This window comes from Anolis carolinensis, chromosome 4 (assembly GCF_035594765.1).
Source record: "Anolis carolinensis isolate JA03-04 chromosome 4, rAnoCar3.1.pri, whole genome shotgun sequence".
Lineage (NCBI taxonomy): Eukaryota > Metazoa > Chordata > Lepidosauria > Squamata > Dactyloidae > Anolis > Anolis carolinensis.
The window spans coordinates 150,269,491-150,287,507 of NC_085844.1; the positions used below are offsets into that span (position 1 = coordinate 150,269,491).

Sequence of the window (18,017 nt, forward strand, 5' to 3'; positions counted from 1 at the left end):
GTTGATCGATTTTACTGTGGTATTGTTTCATGTATTGATGATTATGTTTTCCTTTGATATTGATGTGTCTGTATTTATCACACATGGATTGTTACATTATGAGTGCTTTGTAAGCTGCCCTGAGTCCCTTTTGGGAGATGGTGGCAGGATAGAAATAATAATAATAATAATAATAATAATAATAATAATAATAATTATTATTATTATTATTATTAATATTATTATTATTATTATTATTATCTGGGTCCACACAGCAAAATAATTCTCTTAGCATTGCAGCTGTCGCTTCCTCACAACCATAATTAGAAAGCTTGAACTGATCAAACCTTGCTCATATGTAATGAATTCAAAAAGTTGATTGGTTCCAACTGTGTCACCCTACTAACAGAACTATTTCTGTTAGAGTGAAAGAAAAGCGATGCCCTCAGGAACCTTTCAAAGGAAATTTCTGAGGCTGTGAGAGGCAAGAGAGAAGTCCCATTGTTCTTGTGTAGTCCTATTATAGAGTGATGCCAGATTCTTTGTTGTGCGGTTAGCCATTCATTTCAATTAATTTCAATGGGACATTAGGCAATCGTTTTAATTTTGTTTCCTATTCTAAGCTATCAAGGGAAAGGCTATCAATCTGAATATATATGTCAAAAGAAGATTGACACAGCATATAGATAATTGTGGGTATAATTACAAATATAGCTCAAACTCGACATGCCTACACATAGTGACATATATACAGTTGAATGAATATGCTGAAAACAGAATTTCTTTTACCAGCTTTGCATCAATTGTCTTCTAGCTGATTCAGATGTAAGGCTTTCAACCTACAAACCTAAATGAAGTGTACATTGGAATCCTGACAGATGATTATATTGCCCTGATGCCCTGACAGTGCAGAAGACCTACTGATGTCAACTTCAGTGTTGTCAAGTCACCTTTTCACGGCCCTATTTTCACCCATGTGGAAGATTTAGATTATGGCTGGTACTCGACATAAAATCAGGCCAGCAGAAACAAGGCAAAGCTGCATGTAATCAGTTATATGCAGCTTCTCTGTAGAACAGAATAGTCATTAAGGAGGCAGCTGGAGGAAAATTCCCTGTGATGGGATAAAACATGCTCGTGCTTAATTTGAGGACAAATGCAGCCTGACACCAGGCGAATCCCTTACATCTTTCCTTGGAGTGGAGTTCTACAGACACGCACATGTACATACAAAGTAACTTCCATTAGATTCAGTGTGGTTTACTTCTAACAAATCAGGTACAGAATCACAGTCCATTTTTGTCCATGTGAAGGACTAATCTACAAACAAATGTAGATGAGATACTAAGCTATCAAAACATGATTCATGGATTGTTACTGTTCAAACCAACTCGTTTGAACTATAAATTCATGTAATCTCAGAGGACATCTGAAGCAAGTGGTTGAAGGGACCATGAGAGAAGCATGATAGCTCTCTTTGGATGAATCTACAAATGTAACTCTTGGGCAACAAAACAAGTCGTGATGGTATAAACCAGAGGTTTAGATTACAGGTGTCTGCCCCAAGAGTCTTGAAGCTAGTTTAGGGGAAAGTACAATAATTAACACATAATTTTTGTTGTATGGCATGTTATCCCTTAGGCACAGAGAAATGGCTGAAATTTCCATTGATTCTTAAAGTTAAAAGGGCCCCTTCTACACTGCCAAATAAAATCCAAATTATCTGCTTTGAACTGGATTATATGGCAATAAAGACTCATATAATCCAGTTCAAAGCAGAAAATGTGGATGGTCTGTGTTGATAATCTGGATTATATGGCAATGTAGAAGTGGCCTAGCTCTAAACTATTTAAGATGCTTCTTATACATTAAGAGTGACAAACAGAGGGAAAGGGGGCATTGAAGGACCTTACATAAATGCCTTGCACATAATCTCAAATTTTCCCTTTATCTTACTCATTCCTATGCAGATTGAGGTCAGAGAGACATTGATAAAGAGCTCATACTTTCCCAAGAAATTGATCACATTCTCTTTATTTATTTATTTAGTGATTGAGAAATCTTTAAAGTTCACATTTACTTAGTTTTAATTTCCCCAGCCCTCACAATTGTTTCATTCTGTTTTTGCCATTGGTTTGCTATTTTAAAAAAATCTGCATAACATTCATACACTCATTCACATGCATTTATCTAAATAACACTTCTAATATATACCACTTTCCAAATGATTCCCTTTTAAAAATAAAATTAAACAAACATTTCACCCATGTCTAATGACTGGTCTCTGCAACTGTTTCTCTCTCAAGGAATCATTGTGTATCTAACATTCCAAAATTGTATCACATTCTGGCACTGACCTGACTGGAGTAGAGGACTGAATCCAAATAGCACAAATCTGATACCACATGCTTTGCCTGCCATGGCTCTATACTACAGAATAATCAAGTTTCAAGTCTGATTAGCTACTGATACATTTCTAATGTAACCCCTTAAACTGTAATATAAAACCTCTCTTATAAAAAGTATCACTACTGTATGGAATTTTAAAGCCAGGATTCCATAGGATAGAATTATGGGAGCATGAAACTATGGTAATGGTATTATGCATCATGGTCTTTCAGTTTTGTGAGATACCTAGACTGAACATCCCATTAACCAATACAATGCTTCTTATAGTTCATCAAGTAAAAGAGATGTCACTGAAGCATCAGAACATCCTTGGATGAATTGTGCCCCTTTTCCTAGAATGTGTAATCTACAACATATTTAATAATTATCTTGTTGACCCTCAGCCTGTTGAATCTCTTCATTCAAATCTCCTGTTCAAACCCAGCATGAAAACAAAACTTGAAAAAACTACTTCTTTTGACTACAGTTCCTATAATTCCTCCACCCATTATGGCTATCTGATGAAAATGTTCTTCATCTGAATATCTGGCATCCAGCATAAAGGAAGAAAAGAACCAGATGACCTTCAAAATCCTTTCCAAGCCTGTGATCCAAGGTAGCACTTAGTAAGGCTATGCCTGTGCAGGAGGATATGGGAGGGGAACCAATTATAAGAATTCCTTCAAATCTTATAGTCCCCTGAAAAGCCTGTGCTTGGGAATTGATGTTGCTCTTGAAACCAGCATAAGAGAGGATACATTGACAAAGGGTAATGGGTAAGAAGGCTTTCTCCAGGAGCAAGCTTCAGTTGGCTTTCAGTGCCTTCCATAAATGGAACAAATCTTTTTTCTGAGCAAAATGTTGAATCCAGATGTAATCTCCTAATTCTGATCTATCCTTATATAGCGTTGTTGTGAAGATTATTGTAATAATTGAGAGGATTACTGAAACAGTCCTATGAGATGATATAAACTCTCTGATGATGTATAAAATGCTTGGTATTGCTATTACAAAAGGCAAGTAGATAAATCATTTTGTCACAAAAGTTGCAAAATACCTATGTGGATGCTCCAAGGTACTGAAGGGAAAAACCAGACTGCATGCATTCCCATCTACAAGGTGAAGTGCACTGGAATGTCTCATGATGAAGGAAATTCTCTCAGTCAGAACAAATCTGTTACTCTCAGATTTAATAATAATAATAATAATAATAATAATAATAATAATAATAATAATAAAGAACTGGTGGGATCACAAACCTGCAAAAGTAAAGTATTGGAAAATGAGCATGCAAAGATACTGTGGGACTTCCGAATCCAGACTGACAAAGTTCTGGAACACAACACACCAGACATCATAGTTGTGGAAAAGAAAAAGTTTGAATCATTGATGTCGCCATCCCAGGTGACAGTCGCATTGACGAAAAACAACAGGAAAAACTCAGCCGCTATCAGGACCTCAAGATTGAACTTCAAAGACTCTGGCAGAAACCAGTGCAGGTGGTCCCGGTGGTGATCGGCACATTGGGTGCCGTGCCAAAAGATCTCAGCCGGCATTTGGAAACAAGACATTGACAAAATCACGATCTGCCAACTGCAAAAGGCCACCCTACTGGGATCTGCGCGCATCATCCGAAAATACATCACACAGTCCTAGACACCTGGGAAGTGTTCGACTTGAGATTTTGTGATACGAAATCCAGCATATCTATCTTGTTTGCTGTGTCATAATAAAATAATAATAATAATAATAATAATAATAATAATAATAATAATAATAATAACTTTATTTATATTTCTCAGAGGGACTCAGAGCGGATTCCAAACATAAAAGGCAAACATTCAATGCCGAAACACAGCAATAAAACACCCATAATAACGAAAATTAACAACTTAACATATAAAAACAAATTATTTTTTAACAATTAAAATTAAATTAAAAACACAACCTGTTATATTGGACAAATAGCAAAACATCAAAACACTGAACTATTTGCCTTCCCAGTTCCTTGGGGGCAAATAGATTGATCATTGCTCAAGATGTCTATTGAGCTGGTGGGGCAAACAGAGCACGGATACAGATGGTAGCTATTAGGTTGTTTGATTGACTGTATTTTATCTTACAAATCAGCCAATGCTTTGAAATTTGCTGAGGAGTCCCTTCTCCCAGTCCATTTCATAGGAACACTGGAGAAGGCCTTCCCAATGGCTGCCCCTAGGCTCTGAAACTCCTTTTCCAGAGAGGTTAGACTGGAACTGGCCCTACTTTCTTTTTGAAAAAAAAGTATAGACTTTTGTATTTAGGAAAGTGTTTATGACTATATAAGGACAGTCTCAAAAATAATCTTGCTAAGTGCATGCTGGTATATATGTTTGTTTTAATGATCTATGTTTTAGTCTGGTTTCAACCTTTTGATTGTTTAACCTCATTTAGTATTTTGTGAGTTTTCAACAATATGCTTTTTAATTTTCTGTAAGCTGCATTGAGTCCTGTATAAAAAGATGGGATAGAAATAAATATAACATATGAATATAATATTAGTAACAATCAGGCATGTAGCCTGGGGGGTGGTGGCTTGAGGGGCTTCAGCCCCCCCTCCTAAATTCTCAGGGTGGCCCGCAAGAAGGCCTTATATTTATTATTTAAACTGTTATGTTTATTCATATCATGATCTGATCACCATGCTCAATATATCCCAAATGCATGGGGGTATTGGGATAATGATACAAAAGGTTTGCTAGGGTAGATCCTCTCCCACTCATACTCAGCCTCCCACCCGAATCAAAATCCCAGCCCCCCCCCCCTCCCCGAATCAAAATCTTGGCTACGGGCCTGGTAACAATAATAGTAATAGTGATTATGATGACCATGATGATGAATGACGACTGCATGAATCCCTAAAGCCTCATGCTATAGAGACTGAATCCAATAAACAGTCCCAATTTAAACTCTATTTAGACATCTTTCTGCTTACTTCAATATCTTAGTCCCAGCTCTTGGCAATAAAAAATTATGTATCTTAATTTGACATGCACTCCAAGTCAACTGATAGAAGATCAAGGTAAAGAGATTCATCCTCTACTGAATAGGATTATACCTCCCCTAAAGATGCAGCTGTGTAGTTTGGAAGCACTTCTGGACCCAATCCTTAGCTTGGAAGTCCATGTTTCAGCTAGAGCAGAAGTACTTTTGACCAATTAAAATTACAAACTGCACCAGTTTCTAGAAATGTCTGATCTGGACTTGGTAATATGTGTCTTAGATACACCCCATTTGTATTACCGCAATGCATTCCATGCGGGAATGACTTTGAAAACTCTTCAAAAAAGTCCCATAACTATTCATGATTCTAACCGCATCACCTTCCCCAACTTATTTATTTATTTATTTATTTATTTATTTATTTACAGCATTTATATTCTGCCCTTCTCACCCTGAAGGGGACTCAGGGCGGATCACATTACACATATAGGCAAACATTCAATGCCTTGACATAGAACAAAGACAAGACAAATACAGTCTCCGAGCTGGCCTCGAACTCATGACCTCTTGGTCAGAGTGATTGGTCTCAGCTGGCTGCTCACTAGCTTGCGCCACAAACACAAGATGGAAAATTCAATTATGAAACTAATAAATGCAAAACTTTTTTGTGCCAATAAATCAATCACAATGTAACCAACCAGTTCTAATAAACTGGGAAAAAGATAAAAGACCTGTTGCCAGAAATATCACAGAACAAGTTCATCTGATTTACTTACGGCCAGATACGTTGCTGCATATAAACTCAGTGCTGCTTCTTTGGATGGAAATGTTTTTCTGGCTTTCATGATGAGATCTGGATTTCCAGAGCAAGCCTCTGCACCAGTGATGAACTGTGTAAACTGCTGGCATCCAAGAGCAGTGTAGTTGGGTTTGCAAAGTGCAAGGAAATGTGGTGCAAGGTTCCCAGTTACAACTTGTCCAGCATTTACAAAGATATCCGTTGCAAAAAGTCCAAATGCATAAATGCCTAGTGAAAAGAAAAACGAAAGTAACAGTTAATATCTTGCATCAAACATTACACACGTGAGCAATGGCAATTTCTCCATGTGAATTCTATGCTGCCTAGAAAAAACAAGCAATAATGACACCAGCACAGAATACTAGAATTGGTAGAAGTTCTGAATTGTATTGACTAGTTCATGACTCAACCATGAAGAGTTCATGGTGTGAAAATCAGAAGCCTGGAAGTTAATATTTGAGTTAAATGTTGAAGAGGACACTGTTTGTTATCATTTTGTTACATTATTGTTTTACTTTGATGTAAAATGTTTAAAAATCTAAATTTTAAAACATGTAGGGACAGACATCGATAAATCCTCTGCTATCAATTCTGATACAAATGCAGCTGTAATTCAAGGTGCTATCCAAGGTGCTGAATCTATTTAGGAAAAAGTGTTCAACACTTTGCATAAAGCTTTACACTGATTAGCACAATCCACAAAACACTTAATTTGGAATGATATTTCTTGCTTCTTATATCTCATGCTACAATCATCTATATATATAAAAATGTAATGTGTGTTTTATTATGGAGTAAACAACAAAACCACTGAACCCAATCACATCTAATTTGGCCGCAAAAGACATAGCCATCCAATCTATGTTTTTCAATAAAAAGCTAGAAAAATAAAGTCCAAATTAGAGAAAGAGGAAGAACAGTTTTCCCCTTGCTGCCAGTTAGAAGGGTATGCACCACCCACTTCGTCTCCTAGCAACCCACCCAACCACAATGGAGCTCAGAGCTTCTTCACTCAGGCCTCTTCCACACTGCCTATAAAATACAGATTAACTGATTTGAACTGGATTATATGGCAGTGTAGACTCAAGGCCCTTCCACACACCTATATAACCCAGAATGCCAAGGTAGCATAATCCACAGTATCTGCTTTGAACTGGATAATCTTGAGTCCACACTGCCATATAATCCAGTTCCAAGCAGATAATGTAAGATTATAAATATAATATCTAAAATTACTGTGGTATAATAATACAGAACAAAATAATATCTAAAATCAGGACAATAAATAAAGAGCAACACCCTGAAAACGGGAATTCCAGAAAGGAAACAACCAGGGCCAGCTAACACCTCCCATCAAAGGATTCTCCCAGGCAGGAAGCAGCCAGGCTTTGAAGCTGCAAGGCAATCAAAAGCTAATCAAGGTGACTAATTGCAGCATTCATACTTGCTGCACTGAGACTATTTAGTGCTGTTCAACCTGGCCAACCAAGATTTCCCCTAGATAGAAAACCCACAGGTTTTGAAGCCGCAAGGCTACTCTGACCCATTCAACCTGCCCAATGGGTCTATATGCCCCTATATAGAAAGCAGCCAGGCTTTGAAGCAGCAAGGCTATTCAGTGCAATTCAAATTGGCCAAAAAACCATTGCCCCAAAATGCAAGTACCCAGCCTTCCAAGCAGCAAGCCTATTCCATTGTATTCCAGCTCACCAAACAACGATTCACATAAGAAGAAAATGGCCAGGCTTTGAGGCTCCAAGGCTATTCACTGCTATTCCATCTGGTCAACAATTGATTCCCATAAGCCACAGCAATGCATGGCCGGGCACAGCTAGTATTCTTATAAACAATAACCTATAAATATTCTACAATCATATTCCTACAATGACAGTTGTTCTGAATTGAAATAGCCAACAGATCTTGTCTATAACAGCATTTTCCATACTCTGTTACTCAAGTCACAGAAAATAGGAACAGGCACTATTTTTCATCTCAGAACTAAGACAAAGCAATGAGAAACTGAAGTAATGAAATCCCTATTGCAGTTGTTGTCAGCTTGGGTCCCCAGATGTTTTAGACCTACTCCCAGAAATTCCAGCCAGTTTACCAGATTTTAGGATTTCTGGGAGTTGAAGGCAAAAAAAAAAAATCTGGGGACCCCTGGTTGAGAACCACTGCCTTATTGGAATAGCAACAAGAATATGACCAAAATAGAATATTTTTCCACTGAAGTTATTATGAGGACTGTTGTCTGATTTTATTTCTTTTGAGAACAGACAAATCCATGTATTTTTTATCTGCAGTATGATTCACTATCTGTGGTTTTGCTTAACCACACTCCAAAAAATATTGTTGCCTTAAAGTGCTCTCTCTAGGTTCTCCAGTGCTGTTGGTGTGCTTCCAATCCAAGTATAGTCAAAATATAAGGTTTCCTATTATTTGTGGTTTCAGGTATCCATGGGAGGGGGACCTGGAACATATCCTTCTGTATATATACAACAGTATTTATATAAGTATTAGTAGAATGATATTCAACCTACAAGTTACACTCTCTTCCAGGAAACTATATAACATTTCATTCAACTGGAAGGAGAGAAGATGGAAAGAAAAGAAACTTGTGAATGATGCCCTGGTTATGCTGCATAATTGAAAATAGAAATTTAAGGATATAGCTCTGGTATTTTTTTTTTAAAAAAGTTTATATTTTTTTAACATTTCCAAAAATCAGTAGATGAAAGAAATACTCTGAATATTGTGGGAGGGGGCTAACAGTGGTAAATGTATTCTACCATTGTAGCAAATTTCATCCCGATAGCTCTAAAAATGAGGGAGAAAGAAGCCCTGGAAGCTCTTCCCCTTGCTCAATTATTTAATGAAAGAGTAATGAAAAAATTCATTATATCGTTATAGTTACAGGCTGTGTGTGTTTGTGTGTAGTGCTGCTATTATTGGACCCATTTTTGCTTTAATCCTGCTAGTACTCAGTACCTAAGTCCATTATTAGTGAGTGTGATTGAAAATTTTGCCATTATATGGGACCCCAAGGAGACCACAGGAAATTCAATTGAGCAGCATGTTGAGATATGTGATTTACACTGTGTAATGCATAAACATTTGAAAGTTAACACACAATATTCTTACCAAGGAATCTGACAGTCCTGCGCACCAGTGGATTTATATAGCAACAGTCTCCGGTTAATAGTGTTTTTTCTTGATTTTCAAAATCCCGTGTGGCCATCTGTAAGCAAAACACTGCCGTTTCTCCAACAATTATCTTGAAAGGAGAAAGAAGAAGAAGGAAAGGGAATGTCAGATTCCAATAAATACAAGAAAGCCTAATAATAAGGAGACACTTAAGTTTGCTTGTGAGGCAAAGACACCATATGGCTCATTTTAGTTTGTTTGCATAAAAAGGGGGAATACATTTCACAGCATTTTCCCAGAGAAGTCTGAAAGCAAATGTTACACATCATCTTTGAAATGTATACAGTTCTTATTTCCATGACTGGATCCTCTTCTTCAGTTGTTAGAACAATGGGGAGGAATCATACAACAAGAGTGCTACGTTAACACATGATGTTTTATTTGATATCATACTTTGTCGTACAAGGGTGATATCACTTAATGATATCACCCTTGTAGCATCATCAATGTTCTGTGAAATCATAAGGAATCATTCCTGGGATTTGTCAGTAATATTTCAGTTCAGTTATATCATCACAGCACAAGATGTAGCATTCTGTAATAGTTTGGTTTTATTGAAATTCTAAGTGCATCATGATTATAAAGCCTGCATCTGCAATTTTAAGGCACCAGATCACATCTTATCTTAGAAGATAAACAGAGTCAAGACTGATTCATATTTGGATAACAAACCACCAAGGAATACTAGAAACTGTAGATTATATTTCAGAGGAAAGCAATGACAAGTGACTTCTATGTGTTCCATGCTTAAGAAACCTCTGTTAAATTCATGGGATCATCCTAAATTGACAAGTGACTTGAAGTAAATACACAATATGATGTAATTATGAAATTATGGGAAGAATGGTCTTACAGGATTAGATGTAGCCTCTGCTATTCTTAATTGACTTGACTGTCATGTATGGTCAGAGACAGACATACACAGGAAATGATTGCTAAATGGAAAACAAAGCCTTGCTACACTCCTTCCTGGATATCCAAAATTACTCTCTAACACAGCAATGTAGAAGAGATACCTGTTCTTTTTACATATGCATCCACAAGGCTTTAAAATATCAATAGATAAGAAAGTCTAGAGCCCTACTCATAAGTACATGAATATATTCTACTTTACTATGGCAACATCCTGTTGTTCCAAAAGTTTAAAATTTGGTGAACCATTAGAGGTCTCTGTCTGAGAAGTCTAAATGCTACTCCCTAATAATCCTAATTTTCCATGAGATGTTGCCATGGTTGTTGAAGTAGAATAGAGCACTACAACAATGTACCGGTAGTAAAAATGAGCACCTAGTTCAGGAATGTAAGGTTATTAGTGAAGCCTATAGCTGAATTTTGGGTACTGTTCCATTATCCGGGAGGAGACCAACAGGGGGCACTAGAGAAAGAAGGATTGTTGCATTTATAGGGATGGAGGGTGGATTGAAAGAGGAAAACCATTACCCCCTGTTTTCCTTTTGTTCCCCCTCCCCCCATGTCCTTGTCGTGGAAACAACTATCATTTATGATATAAGAAAGGGGGGGAGGGAACGATCAGCAAAAATGGGGGAAATGGTTTTCCTCCTTCAACTCCCCACCCATAAATGGAACAGTCTTTCTTTCTCTAGCTCCCCCTGGTGGCGATAGATAATGGAACAATGTCGAATTTTGTTATTGGTTGGCTAGTGCTCACTCATAGTGTGATCCTATGAGTCTGTCTATCCTACAAAGTTAGAGCAGTTTGATGGCAGTTTAATTGCCATGGATCCACCATATGAAATCCTGGGATATATAATTTGGTGAGATATTTAAAATTCTCAGTTAAAAAACTTTAGTTTACTTACCCAAACTACATGGCTACAACGCTCTGACAGAAAATTATTTGTATCCCCATCAAACTATAAATCTCGGGATTCAGGAATTTTAAAAGGTATCAAATTCACATGAGTATATAGCTTAAAGACACTTGTTTGATAGTATACTGCATGGATGAAAAATATTGGCTAAGATTCTAGATCAGCTACTTGTAGCTGCTGTCCAATAAAGCAGGGCAGGAGTAGGGAGTCAAGCCAAGAGCAAAAGATCAGTGTTGCTTGCATTGGCTGATGCCTAATAAGGCAAAAGCGAGTGATTTTCATCATCCTTATATGTTTTCTATACTATTGGCATGATTGTTAGTACATACTGATCATGAATGTGAATCAGCTACAAACGGGCAACTTTAGCATATGCATTCACCAATTGTGAATTTCAGTTACCTTTCTTTAAAAAAAATCCCCCCACTCCTTGGAATATTTTCACAATGTTGGTACTTAGGGTTTAGGAAGTTTACAATACATGGGTCTAAGGAAATAACATAATACAGAAGTTAATAAAGCATACAGCAGGAATACTTAACACATGGTTATGGATAGGTATTAAAATGAAGAAAATGCACACTAGGGTTATTACTAGAAAATAAAAGTTTTAAAAAACAACAAATTATAGAGATTTATAATGGAAGTTATCCTTGGAGGGAAATTACACTTTGCAGAGTATCACAGATTTATAAGGAACCCCCAGTGGCACAATGCATTAAACCCTTGTGCCAGCAGGACTGCAAAAGGAGTGGGTGAGCTCCCATCTGTCAGCTCCAGCTTCTCACAGGATGGTAAAACATCCAGATGTCCCTGGGCAATGTCCTTGCAGATGGCCAATTATCTTACACCAGAAGAAACTTGCAGTTTCTCAAGTTGCTCCTGACATGAGACAGATTTATATGATACCACAAGCAAATTATACGACACCACAAGCATATGTAGCATTCTGACACTTCTGATTGCACGTACTTTCTGCCATGTGGAATATTTATAGATAGCTTTTTTAAAACTTTTTAGCCATTCCTTTCTGTGACTGAATCTCTCTTACACTTCATTCTTAAATGTACAGCACAAAGACCACAAGAATCAGACATCCTGTTAAAGTGGCCAAATATGTCACATACCTATAAAGCTATCCATTTCAAATGATCCAGCCATGTGAACAGTTGACAAATGATTACATGGATATTTTCTGGGGAAAGAGAATGTCTATGTGATCAACTCTCCCTATATTCCTGAGACTCATTCCTGGATAAGTCACTTTATAGGACAGCATTTGAAGGTCACCTTGTACCTTGTACCAGTAACACACATGTTTCATTTGAGTCTTGGAAATGTGATATTTTCACAACAGAAGAGGAGATACAGTCATTGACTCACACTACAACCAATGATAAGAAACTGTACATGGATTACAGAGTGCAATACACTATGTGGAAGAACACCACAAAGATAAAAAGATTTCTCATGTGTGGACCTTTCAGACCAAAGATTTTAAGCTTGGCAATTTTCAGCTAGGCTAGAAAGAAGGATAAAAGGGAGATCAAAAAGAGGGGGATAATGCAAAATGTCTTGATTGTTGATGTTTCAGCACAAAGTTATAGAAGCCTTGAAGCAAAATACCTTTGAATTCTCAGCAGAACAAACACACTCACCACAGTGCAATGTAAACACACACAATATAGTGATGAGTAATGGAATTTGTCTCCTGTCTACAATGCTTGTTGCTGCAACCTCTCTGCCTACAACCTCTTTATTTAAATATGAATCAAGGAAAGTACATGAATAAAACTGACCTTAACCTTGGATGCAAGTTAATTAGAATGATAATGGTAACAAGAGCTTTGTATACCCATCCCTACAGTTTTTATCAAAGCCAATTTAAGCATTGTTCATTAACTGAAGCCTTAAGTAAAGTCTTGTCAGTATTTCAGGGAAAAACCCTTCATCCCTCACCCACCCCCCAAAAGATGTAGGAAACAACACTGATAAGTATTGTGAAAAACAATATAGACAAGGCAGTGAGGGAAACAAATGAAATGTGGAGGCGTCCATTCTGCAGCTTGAGGAGGACTCAAACTTGGTTCCTACAAGAGAGCAAACAGTGTTTCAGTGAACTCATGGTACCATTGCTTTGGAGAAATGAATCTCCACTGAGTTGTACAGGTGCTGATTTAGGCTTTAAAGGAGTCTTCCATGGTGTTGAATGCTGTTCTCAAAAACAAATTCAGCACATTGGATGGGTCCTATAAAACTGGGAGTGCCCCCTATGAAACCCAACATGGAATCGCCACCCCAAAGCAAGACAGAAAGCAACCACTTATGCCTTCAGCAAGAGTAGACCTTTAAAATGTAATTGGAAACAAATCTGGAAGCCAGTTCAAGTCTTTCAGTACAAGTAAGGTTTATTATCTTTCCCCTGTACTAGTTACCAGCAAAACAGCCTGTTGAAAAGTACATTGTTGTAATCTATATGCTTTAAAACAGTATATAACTTTTCAATATGAGAAAAAAAGAGTCCTGTTCTATCAGAAGAGGCTGACCTGCTTATTTTTTGTATTTTTTGTAAAAATTAGGAAAGTCATTAATGAATGTGGAGGAACACACCCATGTTTCAGGAATTCATAATTTAGCGCAGGTACACAGGACCATAAAGATTATGCAATTTTAGAACTAGACAAAGCAAAACAAAGGGACATATATTATTAATTCATTATAACAAATCTAAAAATCTTGGGAATTACTCAACATGATTTCAAGCACACATTCAAAAGCAGTTTCTATCTTGAAAACAGTCCAATGCACATGACACACTTTACATAAAAGCTTTATAACTGAAGTGTTTGATCAGATCAAGGTCAATCTGAACCAGCATCCCAATTCAACAGCAAAAATACTATAACATATGTATTTCGTATTTCTGACTTCATCTTTGTTCTGTTGCCTTGCCCTCTCTTACCTGGAACAATGGCCTTAACTGAAACGCTGATTCAAACTAAAGGTGACCCACTGATTCAATGAAACTTACATAAGCGTCGATTTATCAGCATGTCAGTTCTAGTAGAGACTAACAATGGGTTATAAGACAACGAGTCTCATTTCTTGCAACCAAGTCTTTCAGTCTTGCAACCCAGTCTTTAAGTTGCCCTGGAACGTCTTGATGCCTTTTTATATTGCAGAGAATATAAAATATATTCTGCAATATAAAAAGGCATCAAGACGTTCCAGGGCAACTTAAAGACTGGGTTGCAAGACTGAAAGACTTGGTTGCAAGAAATGAGACTCGTTGTCTTATAACCCATTGTTAGTCTCTACTAGACTACCAGAGATGAATCAAGAATTGACCCTTTCGTGCAGTGGTTCTCAACCTTCCTAATGATGTGACCCCTTGATACACTTCCTCATATTGTGGTGACCCCCAAGCATAAAATTATTTTTGTTGTTACTTACAATCAAAGAGCATTCTGAACTCCACCAACAATGGAATTGAACCAAACTTGGCACACAAATCTTCCACGACCAATAGAAAATACTGGAAGGATTGATGGACACTGACCTTGAGTTTTGGAGTTGTAGTTCACCTACATCCAGAGAGCACTGTGGATTCAAACAATGATGGATCTGGACCACACTTGGCATGAATACTCAATATGACCAAATGTGAACACTGGTGGAGTACGGGGAAAACAGAGTTGTAGTTCATTAACACTTTGAATACTGGTGGGATTTTGAGGGGACTTACCTCAGGGTAAGGAATAGGTGCAATGGGAGGAGAGAGAAATAATGTATCAAAATGATCAGAAAAACAAATTTCAGCCAAGCACCATCTACATTTCTTGAAAAATAAACCAAATGTTGATTGTTTTTTTACAACAAGTACAGCTTCAGTGTGACTTCTACACACAAATGATGGTCTCATCAAATATCCAGGAATTGGCCTTATATTCTTGTCCTATAATGAATATTTTCTGAAGCTTAAAAGCAAACCCTCAGCTGGCACTGTCATGATCTAGGATTGCCTCCAATAATTGCTATGGGAGCTGCACAGATATAGTGAGGGTATATATTGCTCAATGTAGCTATTCTGCTTTATTTCACATTTTGAAAGACATTTATTTTTAGCAAAGCGATAATTCCTGGTTTGAAGATGGCAAGTAATAGGCAATTCACTAACTAGTTCATAGTGTGTTTTAACTATCGTGCTGATGTTCTCACCCATGGACCGACATTGTGCTATATTTTGAAGTTGTTTGGATGGATTTTGCACATAGTATATTCCATTGAAGGTTCTTATCCAGTAAAGCAGAGGTGGATGACCTTCTTTGCCTCCAGCGGCCACAATACACCTTAAGGGATGTGCTGGGGGGGGGGGGGTGACATGCTTGTGTGTACATTCATGAACCCACATATATTTTCATCCTGCCTTGTTGCACAGATAAAGAAAGAGCAAAACTGCTCTGTATGCAGAAATTACTTGCTGCCTGCCCAGTGGTGTAGTTATGTATGAGGGAAAATGATACAATTGCTTCTCAAAATAGGAATTCTGCATACCTCATGTCTCCAAATTTCTAGCACACGAGACATTTAAAATCCTTCATACCTAGAATTCTTTTATTTATTTGTTGTTTACTTTCCTATGATCAGTTTGCCTGCCTCCTTTTTTTCTTCCTATACTGTTGCCAATATTTTACATTAACTATTTAAACATGTAAACAAGTCAAGTGTCCTGGCCCACCTTTCTCCCCAGCCCACCAAAACACTCATCATTCACATTGCATAAAGGTCTGTTCAGCTGCTGATGGGAAGAAACATCCATCTTTGTCCCATTGGCAAGTGAGAATGCAATGAGGAATTATGAAGGTCTCCTGCTTCTGATTTCCACAGCCTCATATCCGAGCAGGAAGGGGCTGAAAACTTTGTGCTCTTTGTGCCTGGATCAGCAACTGAGCAGATCTTCTTTGCTTGATGTGGCTTCTGGGTGTTAAGGTGGCGGCAGCAGATGCTTACAGTTTTAAGTAAGACTACACAGTATTACTGAATACGGAAAAAGCTATAATTTCTAAATGTTTAACTGAAGTTAAATTACTGTAATGCTAGAAATTTTGAGTTCTGTTAGATGTTTTAAAATGTGCTTTTAGGATGTTTTAAGATGTTTTTTAAAGATGTTTTAAAGATGTTTTAAGATGTTTTTAAATTGTTGATTTTAGCCGGTTCTTGTAAGCCGCCCCGAGCCCTGGGGGAGTGGCGGCATATAAGTTTGAAAAATAAATAAATAAATGTGGACAGTGAAGAAGAATTTCATATGGGGAAGGAGGATTTTTATTTGTAGATGCAATGCCACCAAATTAGACCCACTTATATCTCTTTTCATGCACCTACATACAGGAGTAGTCCTAGCCTCATTACACTAGAGCAGGGATCCCCAAACTTTTTAAACAGAGAGCCAGTTCACGGTCCCTCTGACTGTTGGAAAGCCGGACTATAGTTTTTAAAAAAACTATGAACAAATTCCCATGCACACTGCACATATCTTATTTTGAAGTAAAAAAAAAAAAAAAACGGGAACAAATAAAGTCTCAATGTTAATAATAATCATAATCACAATAAAAATAATAAAGAGAATTGGAAGAGACCCCTTGGACCATTTAGTCCAACCCCCTTCTACCTTTGTGCACCAAAAGCACAAGCAAAGCACCCCTGACAGATGGCCACCCAGACTCAATGTTGTTAATAATAATAATAATAATAATAATAATAATAATAACTTCCCAAGTGTTTACCATCCGAAAATACATCACACAGTCCTAAACGCTTGAGAAGTGTTCGACTTGTGATTTTGTGGTACGAAATCCAGCATATCTAACTTGTTTGCTGTGTCAGACTATGTCGTTGTGTCAATAATAATAATAATAATAATAATAATAATAATAATAATAAATCACACAGGCCTAAATGCTTGGGAAGTGTTCGACTTGTGATTTTGTGATACGAAATCCAGCATATACATCTCATTTGCTGTGTTATACTGTGTCCTTCTGTCAATAATAATAATAATAATAATAATAATAATAATAATAATGAGGGTTGGAAGAGACTCCTTGGGCCATTTAGTCCAACCTTCTTCTGCCTTTGTGCACCAAAAGCACTAGTAAAGCACCCCTTAATAATTAATTATTAATTAAATAATAATTAAAATACTATTATAAACAAGCAAAGTTTTGGAAAGCACGCACCAGGCGAGGGAGGAGGTGGGAAAGGCATGTGGAGGAGGAGGGAGCCGCCACTGTGGGGGCCAGATAAATGGCTTCGATGGGCCGCATGTGGCCCCCGGGCCTTAGTTTGGGGACCCCTGCACTAGAGCATGGGTCCACTTTAAAACCGGTTTCTGCCTCCAGTGGAATTCTGGGATTTGTAGTTTAGTGAGGCCCAGGATCTGTCTGGCTGAGCAGTTTCAAGGCCCCTCCCCTAAACTATGAACCCCAGAATTCTGCAGGAGGCAGAAACTGGATTTAAAGTGGATCCATGCTCTAGTGCAGTGGTTCTCAACCTGTGGGTCCCCAGATGTTTTGGCCTTCAACTCCCAGAAATCTTAACAGCTAGTAAACTGGCTGGAAATTCTGGAAGCTGTAGGCCAAAACACCTGGGGACCCACATGTTGAGAACTCCACTGCTCTAATGCAATGAAATCCTTGGTGTCATCTTCTCAATTTCTGACAGACCACCAAACAGCTGTTTGATGGGGTTTGTGAAGCATGATTCCCCAGAATAGGTACATGGGAATAACTCTCCTTGTATGCCCTGTTTTCTTACATGTTTGTTCTTCTCATTGC

At 37.6% G+C, this 18,017-nt stretch overlaps 1 protein-coding gene across 2 annotated transcripts in view; it reads right to left on the bottom strand.

The window, feature by feature from the left end:
• The window catches only part of plppr5 (phospholipid phosphatase related 5), a 182,563-nt gene that overhangs the window by 53,609 nt on the left and 110,937 nt on the right, over window positions 1-18,017 (bottom strand). For both annotated transcript variants that reach the window (XM_062977987.1, XM_008109228.3), the window contains 2 exons: window positions 9,290-9,422; window positions 6,126-6,376 (listed from right to left, as the gene is read on the bottom strand). In XM_062977987.1, coding sequence (XP_062834057.1) covers window positions 6,126-6,376; window positions 9,290-9,422 — 384 coding nt within the window. The remainder of the gene's footprint in view (window positions 1-6,125; window positions 6,377-9,289; window positions 9,423-18,017) is intronic.